The 13,120-nt window shown below is 37.4% G+C and overlaps 1 protein-coding gene across 12 annotated transcripts in view; it reads right to left on the bottom strand.

Annotated features, from left to right (window-relative positions):
- Positions 1–4,143: 4,143 nt before the first annotated feature.
- Positions 4,144–13,120, bottom strand: part of COBL (cordon-bleu WH2 repeat protein) — a 343,248-nt gene continuing 334,271 nt past the window's right edge. For all 12 annotated transcript variants that reach the window (XM_074283615.1, XM_074283610.1, XM_074283605.1 and 9 more), the window contains one exon: positions 4,144–5,590. In XM_074283615.1, coding sequence (XP_074139716.1) covers positions 5,573–5,590 — 18 coding nt within the window. In that variant the 3' untranslated portion in view covers positions 4,144–5,572. The remainder of the gene's footprint in view (positions 5,591–13,120) is intronic.

The following is a 13,120-nucleotide window of genomic DNA, read 5'->3' on the forward strand; positions in this document are numbered from 1 at the left end:
ACTCAGATCATTGAAACTAACAGATACACATCAAGAGAATTTTAATATTATGTGTATTAGGAGAGGCAGTGTAATATAAGAAAAATAGGATCCTTCTTGTTCCAAGTCCAATATGCTTTCCAGTATAAACTATGCTATTTTAATAATTTGTTCTCTGTGTATTGAAGCCCTTTCGTGCATTTGCATAGGAAGCAGAGGCCCATCTTAGTTTTATGAAGTCTCAGGGCTTCCTACTTTACTAAAACATACTTGGCTTTGGAAATGGGGCCAAATGGACTTGTCAGCAGTTTCTCATTTAATTGGTCTTTGATCCTTAGGCTTTGAACATATTTGCATTTTCAGTTTCACATCTCCTGGCAACATAAACACAGCAGCAACTGAGAGCTTGGGACTAAAACCTGGGACTTAACTCAGCTTCTAAAAAAGTCCTAGTATAAAATCTCTAACCAATTTTGAAGGTCCTTTTCATTAGAAGAGGCCTCTATATTTGTAGGAAGAAAAATATTTTTGCTTTAATTTTCTAATCATTTGATCTAAGAGCATTGATCCCAACAGGTGAATATAGTCTCTGAGGGAATAAAGTTTTTACATGGAAAGATAATTAGGTAATATTCTGTTTATTGGTTTCTTCAGTCTTGATTATATTTTCATTTTTATTTTTCTATTTTAGTTTGCTTAATTTTTTCATTTGCCTTGGTTTTTGCTTGATCCCTCTTTGAAATTCATCTTCATCTAAAGACTATCTTTGGAGAGCAAGATATTTTCATCACCTGGGTTTGAATGAAGCCCTATCCATATTCACCTGTTGTTTTATTGGGTGAGTTGTGAATGAAGAAAAGCTTCATTGATAAGTAATTGCTTATAGTAAGGCCATGTCCAATGGCCTTCCCCCCTTTCTCCTTACAATTGGGATCCTTTTGACTAGTGGTGTGAATGGTGGAGAGCCTGGGTCAGCTAGCTCTTGGCTCTGGACTTACTGCCTAGCAACTGCCAGCCTGACTCCCATGTCAGCTGCCCTTCGTGAAATGTTAGCTGGCTCACAGACTGGGGACTGGTGTCCAGTAACTGCAGAGAAGCCTCATTCCACCTCCAGAATGGCTTGGGGGCTCCCAGATTTTGGGGGTCTTATTTTAGTCCAGACAGGCCAGGGCAGAAAGTGTGCATGAGCTCCCTGGTGAGCAAGGGGGTCAGGTGTCCTGACTCTAGGGGCAGGAGGTCTACTCTGGGGAACTGAGCTGCTCTGAGATGGTGCGCAATGGGAAGGATCCCTCACAGAGATCCTTCTCCTGAACCTAGAATTGGAGGTCCAGCTCTGATCTCCAAAATTCCTTGACTTGTATTCACATCATGGTTTTAAGTTAAGTTGGATGTCATCAAATAGGAAGAGCTAACAGAACTCTATGTACAGTACCAGTGGGAGTGGTATGAATACATACCAGTTCAATAGACCTAGATAATTAATTTTTGTCTTGCCATTCCCACACTTGGACTACCTACAGAATGAAAGCATAAATAATTTATTACAGTTGTCCATATGAAAAATTTGGTTCTTAGGGAGAAAGGGTTCTCACAGTATGTTCCAGGGTAAAAAGAAATGAGAAAAAAGCATATATTCAGTCGTGACAGATTTCAGGGGCTATTTAGTCATAGTGTTACAGCTTTAGAACTAGCAAGACCCTCAGCAACTACCAAGTCCAGCAATAGGGTGGAGTCCCTAAGGGCTGGAAATCCTTGTCCCAGAGTTTCCTTCTCATAATCTGAATATAGTATTTGCTGTCCTTTCCCCCTTGGTACCACATTCAATAAAAGCAGCAGCTTCCTGGAACAATAGATATTTCAGAAGCATTAACTTACCTGATAAGATTCCTAGCTCCCATCAATGATTTTCCGGTACCATCTGGAACTGAGGTATGTTGGAATTGTGGATATGGTATAGAACTCACAATAAGGAAAACTTGAATATTAAAAAGTCAGGCCATTGACACATCCTGACTGGGGATTCCTGGAAAAGTCACTTAATTTCTCAGAGATCCCAGGAAATTAATTAATACAATAAACTCCAGAACAGTTGCTGATCTATAATGACAAAGGGAATTAGGTCAAAAGCTCCTCCTAATAATGAAAAATCACAGGCCTTCTTAATATCCTCCTTCCTCTCCCCCTCAAAGGGCCAGGAACTGTAGAAAAATGAAACAGTCTTAAGGGCCTTAGATTCTAATGGGGTGAATGACACATACACATATAAATAATTTAATAGAAAATATTTATTTACAATTTTAGTGGGAAGGGGAGCACTAACAATTGGAGAAGTCAAGTCTTGAAGTGCTTGAGGTAACCTTTGAAGGGAACTAGGGCTTCCGTGAAGCAAAATTAAGGAGGCTATGGTATGGAAGATAGTCTGGGCAAAGACAAGGAAGTGGGAGATAGATAGATTATTACATAGGAGAAATATCATGGAAGGCAATTTGCTTGGAACACAAAGTTCATAAAATAGAATAATGTCTAATCGATTCAGAAAGACAAGTTGGAGCCAGGATATGAAGAGCTTTTTCAAGTGCCTAAAAGACTTTATAAATCACTAATCTAGGAGCCTTAGAAAGCTCTCTCAAAATCACAGACAGGTTTCAATCTTTATTGATAGAGTTCCACACTGGAAAAATCCACAGATCTTGGACATATTGATCCATTCAGAAGAATGACATATTCTAAACTGTTAGTCTTGAGAAACAAATTAAGACTGCGAAGACCTTTTAATGTTCTAAGTTTAGAGGAACACCCAACTGGCACCTCCTTTGGAATTTTAATTCTTCTTAACATAATGGTGGGAGTGGAAAGCTCACCATCCTATACACCATGAGATTTGAGTTCCAAAACCATGCATAACTTACTGCTTGGACTACGTGGACAAATCATGTAAAACATTCTTGGACTTCAGTTTGCTCATTTTTGAAAATGGGGCTAATATTAATTTTTGCAAACAACGAAATAAACTTATGAAAGCAACTTGAAAAAATATTGGTTTCACAATAAAAGCTAGCATTTATATAGTACTTTATAGGTTGTATAAAGTTCTACAGTTCATTGCACATTCTATCTTGTTTTGTTTTTTGTCTTTGTATTTTCAAACTCAGATTTGTTTAAAAAAGAGGTTTTGAAAATTTGGGTTTTTTTAATCAAGGAAAACTTTTTGAAGATGTTTTATTTACAATGTTTTTTCCTCTTTTCTTCCTGAGAAAACTGAAATACCAAGTAGGCATTCACCAGGAAAAATATAACCTCTATTCTTTGTTGCCTCTACCTTCTCCTGTATGGACAACATCAAGCAGTGTTGACAGTGTAACACATGGGGGATTTCTGGCTCAATCTTTATTGGAAGGAAATCTTTAGTTGTGGGCAGAATCAACAGCTCTCTGGGTTTTCTATGTTCCCTAGAGTTAGACTGCAAAGCTTATATGATAACTCAAAGTATACAGGGCGGGGAAAGATCACCCAAGTCCACAACCCCTTTTTTCAGAAGTGGAAACTAAAGCTCAGAAAAGGGGAAATAAGGAGTGTGCCATGGTAATGGCACAAATGACTCTAAATTTATCAAGCATTTAATCAGTACTTACTATGTGCCAAACATTGTGCTAAATGAGTTAAATATAAAAACAAAAAAAATGAAAGCTTTATCCTCAAAGAGCTGACATTCTCATGGGACTGGGGATGAATACAAGTTAATTTTTAGGGGAAAGTTGCTAACAAATGGAAAGATCATATTATCTATCTATCTGTCTGTCTGTCTGTCTGTCTATACCTCTTATATAAAATTTAACCTCAAAGACTAGTTGGTAAGAGGTATAGGGAAGGAGGGGGTATATTTCAGGCACAGAAATGGGAGATGTCATACTGTTAAATATAAGGAAGAGCAAGAAAGTGACCTTTCTAGGGCTGTTTTAGGGGGGACTGTACAAGGAGGAATATGTCTGGAAAGCTAGTTTGGATCAGACTGTGAAGGGCTTTAAATGTTAAGTGACGGAACCAGTTATCTTAGAGGCAACAGGAAGTTCTTTGAGCAACAGAGTGATGCGACCACACATGTGCTCTAGGGATATTTGTACCCCCCAAACAAAATAAGAAATGGAGTCATAGAAATTCACACAATTATAGCAACTTAATTTGTTTTATTTGTGGCACTAACAGTCAGATAATACAGACAGTTGCAGATAAAAGCAATTGGCTGAATGCTCTCCTCATTTTGGAAAGTTAGTGACATGTGTAGCTCTAGTTTAAGTTGAAGCAATGAAAAGCAAGGTTTTCATTTTGGATGATGTCCAGAGCTAATGTGATCATAAAAAAATTAAAATACAGATTTTTCTATTTCCTTTTTTTTTAAAAGATGATATAGATAACAAGAAAAGAAATCCTTATAATTGCTATTTATCTTTTAAAGTTATTTCAATTTAACAAAATACTTTTAAGGATATATACAGAATACTATGAGAGTAGTTAAACTTTGTTATAAATACTGGTGACACCAAACAGGATGCTACGAGAAAATTTATAGTACAATGAAAGGGAAGGCAGGAATCCTGGAGTGCAGGCTGAAAGGGACAAGCCTGAGTCCCCGATCATGAACCATTAAGCACAATTCTCAAAATCATTTCCCAAAACAATTCAATCTCTGTGGCATGTAAACACATGATTTCCCCCTTCTTAGTGCAAAGAGATCAAAAGGGGGTACACATGTTCCTTGGGGTCAGTAGGCAGCAGTGCAATCGTAGCTTATACTTCATATCCCCACATGTAACAAGCTTCAGAGACAATCTATTCTATGGTCACTAAAGACTACTCCCTGGTCATTCTGAGGATCTGAAACTGTTCTATCTTTCCAGTGCCTCACAGTATGGATCCTATGCACATGAAAGAGTTTGATAAATATCATGAGACTGTGATAATTAAACAAAGAAAAACAGTGGGTCAGATACTGATCTATGAAACATGGAATTATGTCCCCAATCTATGCGGAGGCAAGAATCAGACAATTTCAGTTTCAAAAACTTAACAACGCCCTTTTAAAAATTCCTTCCAAGACATATAGGCCCTGTATTACTTTCCAACTGTATTTAACTGGTCACTGACCCCTTTATCTTCTGCTTGCAGATTTCAAACGAGTAGATGTTTTTCGAACAGCTGTATACGGTAAAAAGGCTTGGCGGCAGTCTGTAATCAGTGGAGGACAAAGACCTCCTTTCCATTTTGTCCAAATGGATAATTAAGTGTTAGTGCTGTAGTGCTGGGCTACACAATATTTATATTTTTATTAACCTGCCAACAAGAATAGTTTATTGGCAACCTTAAATATTCAGAGGCAGAACACATTTCCTTGGCACACAGGCTGGGCAGCAAAAAGTATTTTTTCCCTTTGAACCATTATACAGGAACATGCTGAAAATTAACTACATATATTTTGGCCTATAGACAAGAAAGTAATACCGACTTGTGATGTTCCTCGCCGCTCCAAGTCCTTGAATGATGATTATGGGTGTGTTACAGAGTTAGCTTTTGCAATTATCTGTTCTTTATACACTATTCAAACAAGCAATGGGACCTGCAATGAAGAAAAATATATATCGCCATTAACATATTTTAAATCAAAATATAGATCTTATTTTATTAAAGGGCTAGATGCTTTGGGTAAAATTTTAAAAAAAAACCCTAGAGGAGATATGATCTGTTTTGGAAAACAAGGAGGGGAAGCAGTTCAGAGTAGTAAAGAGGTAGCAATTCTGGGTTTGAATATTGACTGGAATTATAATCTTGGGCAAATCAATCTTTCTGGACCTCAGTTTCTTAAATTGTAAAATCGGGACTAATTGATAAGTAAAGGGAAAAGAAATGTGTTATAGAGGGAAGAACATTAGATTTGAAACTGGGAGACTGGAGTTGGAATCCAGTCTCTGTTGCTTGTGTGGTCTCAAGGCAAAGTGTATAACCTATCAATTAGTAAACATTTTTTGAAATACCCCTATGTGTTTAGTACTAGGGATACAAAAATGTGGAATGATCCCTGTCTTCAAGGAGTTTACATTTTAGTGGGAGGAATAACATGTGCCTGTCTGTCTCTTTCTCATTATCTATCTACCCATCTATATCTGTATATTCAAAACAAATACCAAGCAGGTGTGGTACTAGCAGCTGAGAGATCAGGATGGCCTCATGCTTTCCCCAAGGTGCTATCTGAGCTGAGACATGAAGGAAATCCAGGATGTAGTATGGCAGAGATGAAGCGCATTCTAGGCATGTATGACAGGGCTAAGTTGGGAAGCTGAGTGTTGAGTGTGAGAAACAGCAGGGCCAATTTGACTGCTTATTATAGAACACAGAAAGAGTAGTAACATGTAACAAAGATGGACATTCAGGATGGGGCAAGTTGTGAAAGATTAAGCACCTTGGAACTTAATGTTCTCATCTATATAATGAAATTGAATGAGAAGACTTCTAGGAACCTTCTTCTCTTCTAGGAGACTTCAGCACTAAATTCTACGATTTAGTCTCCCCTCATTTGTTTTTGAGGATCCAATGTGAAAAAGCTTTGTAAAAAAGTAAAGGATTATTCAAGTATAAAAATTTTTAAAAGTCAGACCAGCATACTGTTGATAAATGTTTATGAACTGAACTTCCTTTGCACAAATATTAATATATATTTACTCACTTTTCAACCCTTAGGTTTCCGTTCAATTTGAAGCATCATTCTAGACTTTGGGAATCATAATCTATCACCATCAACTCAGCCCTAGATACTCTTCTCATACTGATCAACTGAGTAAAATTGGTTTTGTGGAAGAATTTAGATGACAAATCGCAGGACTCTTGGTTGCATGAGTACAGTTAGAAGTTTTCTTCCTAAATCTGCCTACCCCTACTCCATCAGAGCTCATGTTCCCCAAATCTAAGAAAATTAAATTGGAAACAAATTTAACTTATTTGCTATGAAAACTTCCAACTAGTCTAGACCTGGTTTTGAATAGGAAATAAGATGGATCAGCGTTTGGAAGGAAGTCCTATACCACTAAGGCAGAATTCACTCTTGCAAATACCACTGCTTATTCTGGCTAGAATGCCTGTAGGAGACTGGGCTTACATTGGGTAAAGCTCCTGTTTGTTGGTATCATGACAACTAGGTCCTTGGAAGGTGAAGGACATTCTCTGCAACCCCCAAATCTGGAGTGTATTAAATTCCCTGGGATTAAACCAAGGTAGATTAGGCCCCTTTGAGGTACTTTTGGATTCACCTGTAAAGATGATAAAATATTAAAATCTGAGAACATTCCAGCTCATTCTAGTCTAAACTAGAAACAGCTTTCAACAGTGAAGAACATAATGAATTTAGAGGAAAGGAAATCTGAGTTCATTTCCTGGCTCTGCCTCTTATTGTTTGGGTGACTTCAGGCAAGTTACTTCCCCTGTCCATACCTCTGTTTACCCTTCTTATAATAAGGGAGTTGGGTGGAATGGGCTCTAAAGTTCTTCTCCAGCCCCATACCTGTGATCTGATGTTCTAAATTCTATAATTTAAATTTTTCTCCTGGGTTTCTGTTTATTCGTTAGTAAAGACTGATCATTGAGTGTGCCTTGTAAAATATAAAGCCCTATACAAATGCACAAGACTTTTGCATATGATTTCTATGATGCTACAGTCCTTTGTTTTAAAGATGAGAAAACTGAGACTCAGGAATTAATTTGCCCAAGCTCCCCCCAGCCTTTGTTTAGCATGCTACCAATACTTGCATAAGTTTAAGGAACCATCTTTTGCTAGTCTAAGTTCCTTGGAGCAAATTCCCAGAATAGATGTTAATAGACTTTTCAGAAAATGAGACTTAGATTCACAGGATCATAACTTTAGAGTTGAAGGGGATCTCACAAGTGGTCTAGTCTAATCCTTTATTTTACAAGCAGGAAGTTCGGGCCCGAGGGATTTAAGTAATTTAAGGGCACAAAGCTTATAAATGTCATAAGTGGATGGGGTTTAGACCTCAGTCTTAGGACTCCAGAATCAGTGCTCTTTTCCACTGTCCCACAGAGCCATGTTTAAGATAGCACCATGACAGCCAAGGTGTTTAATTGGGATGAGCTGAGAGATGGTATATTGGAGATGATGATAGCCTTAGAGTCTCAAAGACCTGAGTTCAGGTCACCTTCTATATTTACTAGCTGTGTTACTATAATTAAGCAATTTCACCTCAACCTCAGTCTCCTTATCTGTCAAATGGAAATAATAATGAAGTAGAGACTTTACATGTGAAGTACAAGAATGTATGTATGTGTTACTGTGGATAAGTAACTTCACCTCAGCCTCAGTTTCCTTGTCTGTAAAATAGAAATAATAATAATAAACTAAAGATTTTACTTGTGAGGTGCAAGTAGGAATGTATGTGCGTGTTACTGCAGGTAACTTCACCTCAGTCTCAGCTTCCTTATCTGTCAAACAGAAATAATAAAAACAATAGCGACATTGCTCTTGTGAGATACAAGTAGGAATGTGTGTGCACACATATAAAATCTAGCTAACTTTAAAACACTATCTAAGTGACTATTATCATTACCATCATCATTTCCATTATCTGTCACTTCTCTGTCATCAGGATAGCCTATAAAGGAATTTTAAAAATATTCTTCCACCCATCTTGAATGTAGTTATGGTGCCATACTTTATTCAAAGATAATGGCTTGAGTATTTATTACCTTGCTCCATGACTAGAAAGCATATCTAGGAAATTTTTAAGACAGAGCATGGGCCTCTGAGGGCAATAGGGAATGGTAAGTTAAATGGCACTTATAGGAATAGCACATAGTTTCTTGTAACAGATATCTCTAAAATAATGGACACTTTAACTTGAGTTTAATATGTTATACCTAAACAAAACTTTAAAATGGCCCTCTACACATTTCTTTTTCATAAAAACGTCTTTAAGCAGCAGCAGAATTAGCCCTAGAAAGGTAGTTATGGTTTCCTAATGGATGGGGAATGTATACATACTTGCACACATGCCTTTCATCATCATCATCATCATCATCATCATCATATACAAAAGGAACTGGATCTTCATTCTCATCATGACCATTCATCTCATTTTTACTCCATTTATCTTCTTACTTAGCTTGATTCATGTCTGGATACTCATTATTTTGATACTTATACCATTCTCAGCATTTTTTGTTCGTCCCAATCTTAGCTTCCATGTCCCCCCTTTTCACTTCTTACAAGTAAATTGTAGTATTGCCAAAAAAAAAACCCATAAAACCCTGTTGACTAGGGCCACTTCAACTAATCTTAGTTGGCTATAGATACCATTTTAGAATAACTTTTTTTCAAATCTTGTTAATTTCCCAACATTTATCACAGCACTCATGTAGGATAGAGTTCTTGAACTGAGCTTTGGAATAAGTGTGGAGATTCTAAAAGGCAGAGCGGGGAGAGAAGGAAATGGATTCCTGCCATGAAAGGAACAAGTCTCAATTTATTTCTTTCCTTTTCACTTAAAATTTTTCTCTCTATTCTTTCCATCATTAGGTCAACGCATAACTCTTCCAAGGTTAATTCCTTTACATGTACTCTTGAGCCCAGGATCCTTATGTCTTCTGGCCCTGGATCCTTCAATTTTTCCCATTATGTCTTGCAACTTCAAATTTTTTGTTGGCTCCTTCACCTTTTCCTAAAAACAAATTCAATCCTCTCTTATGCTTAAACACACACACACACACACACACACACACACACACACACACACACACACACACACACACACACACTTTCCTTCATATTTGTTCTATTTTTTTCTCTCTTTAACTGCCATACTTCCTCAATAGCAGACCATACTTGCTGCTTCAACATATCAATACCCACTCAATCCTTTAATCCCTTTGCAACTGAATCACTCTACCTTATTGCTACATAGAAACTATTTTTAAAAGTCACTGCTGACCAATGGATTAATCAGGTCTAAAGGGGGAAAGGATAGAAAAGAGAACTCACATTTATATAACACCTACTATGTGCCAGTTACTGTGTTAAGTGTTTTTTAAATAAGTATTTTTCTTCTTCATTTTATTCTTGGAATGAAACTTTTTTTCTGTAACATCTGGTACTGATGAACAGATACTCTGTCTACCAATACATGTTCTGGTTCTCCTCCCTCTTGGCAGTTATTCTTTCATTTCCTTCCTGATTTCTAGCCTGCTGGTTAGTCTCTTCTCACAACAATCCCCATTTAGCTGTTGAGGTGATTTTCCTAAAACACAAGTCTGACCATAACACCTCACTGCTCAATAAACTCCAGAGGTTCCCTTTTACCACAAAGTTCTGATTGGCTTTCACAATCCTTCATAACCTAATACCTTTTTTGTCTTCCCACACTTTACTCCCCCTACCTATTCCATGATTCAATGATACCACCTGCTTTGCTGTTCGTTATACAAGATGCTCAATGTTCCAATTCTTGAGCATTTTCACTGGCTGTGTCTCACGCCCAGAACAGCCTCCCTCCTAGCTTTCCATGACTTCCTGTAAGTCTTGGCTAAAATTTCAACTTCTACAAGAATTTTTCCCAATCATCTTCAGTCTTAGTGTCTTCCCTTTCAGACTACCTCCAATTTATCTTGAATATACTTTTGTGTATGGAGTTGTTTGTAACTAGGTAGCTAGGTGACTCAATGAATAGAGTGCTGGGTGCAGGGATGGGAAGACCTAAATTCAAATCTGACTTCAGACCCTAAGCAAGTCATTTAAATGTTTGCTGTAATCCACTGGACAAGAAAATAGCAAAAACTCCAGTATCTTTGACAAGAAAACCCCATGGCATGATATGGTCCACAGAGTCAAAGAGTCAGACACCACTGAATAATTGAACAATAACTCTACCACTGGACTGAATTCCTTGAGAACAGAGACTGCTTTTTAACTTTTCTTCTTCATCTTTTTTTTTGTATCACAAAAGAGGCTTAATAAATGTTTATGGACTGATTCCTTTTCCTCCCCTTGTCTCTTGGAAATAAGTGGAAATAGAATGCTCTATTCACAGCCTTCTCTTCTATGTTGATGGTAGCTACAAAGCTCATCTGCTCCTAGAACTCCCAATGAAAATTTCCATGTGGATAACTCCCAAACTGTTCATAGTCACCTCTTCCCCTGAAGTTACTTTGTATTGGTGGATCTCTGATAATGTTTCTGTCCAGGAGAATACAAAGTCTCAGAGCCCAAGGATTGTTTATTGTTATTGTATCATTATTATCATTATTGTATTATTATTGTATGTTATATGTACATACTCAGGCACTCATATATAGTGTTTAATAAAAGTTTGTTGTTGAATGCACCATGAACACCTCAAACTCAACCTCAACCAAACTCAACCTTGAGCAAAACAACTCTTTTTTCTCTCATACCCATCAAATCAGCTCCTCTTCCTTGAGTTCTATACTTTTGTCATGTCATCTTCTCAATCATCCAGACTTGAAATTTCATTATGGCCCCTGAAGTCTTCCATCTCCTAAGTTCTCTCCAGGGCTGGCAGCCAATTAGCCACAGTCCCTCTCCTGTCCTTCCCTCTTTTCCATCCTCCTGGAGATCACACCAGTGACAGACTCATTACTTCTCCCCTAGATTCTTGTCAACGCCTCCTAACTAGCCATATCCACCAGACACTTCTTCCTCTAGCTCATCCTATATATGTCAACATTAATCTTCCACAGAGCTAATCATTTCACTTCCCTGCTCAAAATTTTCAACAGCTTTCTATTATCTGGGCAATAAAGTCCAACTTCCTTAATAAAGCATTTACAATTCTTCACCATCTGGCCTTGACCTATTTTCCCAGTTTAACCATCTCCAACGTCATTTTATCAACTAGCACCCACTATGTGCCATGCATTATGTATGCTAAGCTAAATTTCCTGATAGGTTTTAGTCAAATTGGATGACTTGCTAGTCCCTGAATGCCTTATATATTCTTTTTCTTTCTTCTCCTTCCTCCTTCTCTTTTTTTCCTCCCTCCCCAGTATATACATTGTACACATTTTCTGCTTACCTAGGAATAGACGAAATCAATAAATCATAAATGGTTATTTTGGCTGTATCAAATAAATAAAGAAGCAGAGTGAGTAAATAACACTGGCTTAAGATTTGTATTCAAATCTTTCCTCTAATTTTTATTGACTGTGTGACCTGGGCAAGGTACTGAATTTTTCTTCAGCTATAAAATAAGGGGTTTCGGTAGGATGGCCTTTGAGGCTCCTTGCAACCCTAAAACTATGATCTTAAACAGAATTCAAAAATTTTCAAAAGCATCAGATAGATGTCTGCAACTCAGAATCGGCTGCTCACTAGGTCATGGATGATTTGGTAAAAACAATTTGTGAAACAAAGGCAAGCATACATGGGTCTGGCACCTCTTCTCCTTATGCAGTAATTGTGGAAGGTCAGAGGATACTAAGAATTCAATATCATGGAGAGTCAGGAAGACTCATCTCCTGAGTTCAAATCTGTCCTCAATCACTTTCTAGGTGTATGGCCCTGGTCAGGTCACTTCATCCTGTTTGCCTCAGTTTCCTCACCTGTCAAATGAGCAGGAGAAATAAATGACAAACCACATCAATATCTTTGCCAACAAAACCTTAAATGGGATCATGAAGAGTTGTACATGACCAAACAACTCAAGAACAAAATTGGTGGCAAGTGAAATGTGACAACTTGGCACTTTGTCCAGAAGTGATATCTTTGTTATTATTAAGGGATTGATTCATTAATGGAAAAAAGAAACACTAATATTGACATTTTTAGGAGATATACAGAACTTGTATCTGAAAGGTGGGGACATTCAAATGTTTTCCTCAGAAAGATAATGAGACTAGAAGGTCTGGTTTCTTTAGAGTACTACAGGTGAAAGAGAACTGAAGTTATAGAGTCAGAGGAACTGGATTCAAATTGTTCTTACTATCTCTGTGATCTTTAGCCATTTAACTTTTCTTGAACTCAGGTTCCTTCCTCATCTTTAAAAGGAAGTTGACTATGGGAATATAGTCTCTAAAGTCCTGCTCAACTCTAAATTTGTGATGTCTACATTCATGTGTCTACAAGAAACAT

This window comes from Sminthopsis crassicaudata, chromosome 1 (genome assembly GCF_048593235.1).
Source record: "Sminthopsis crassicaudata isolate SCR6 chromosome 1, ASM4859323v1, whole genome shotgun sequence".
NCBI classification, from domain to species: domain Eukaryota; kingdom Metazoa; phylum Chordata; class Mammalia; order Dasyuromorphia; family Dasyuridae; genus Sminthopsis; species Sminthopsis crassicaudata.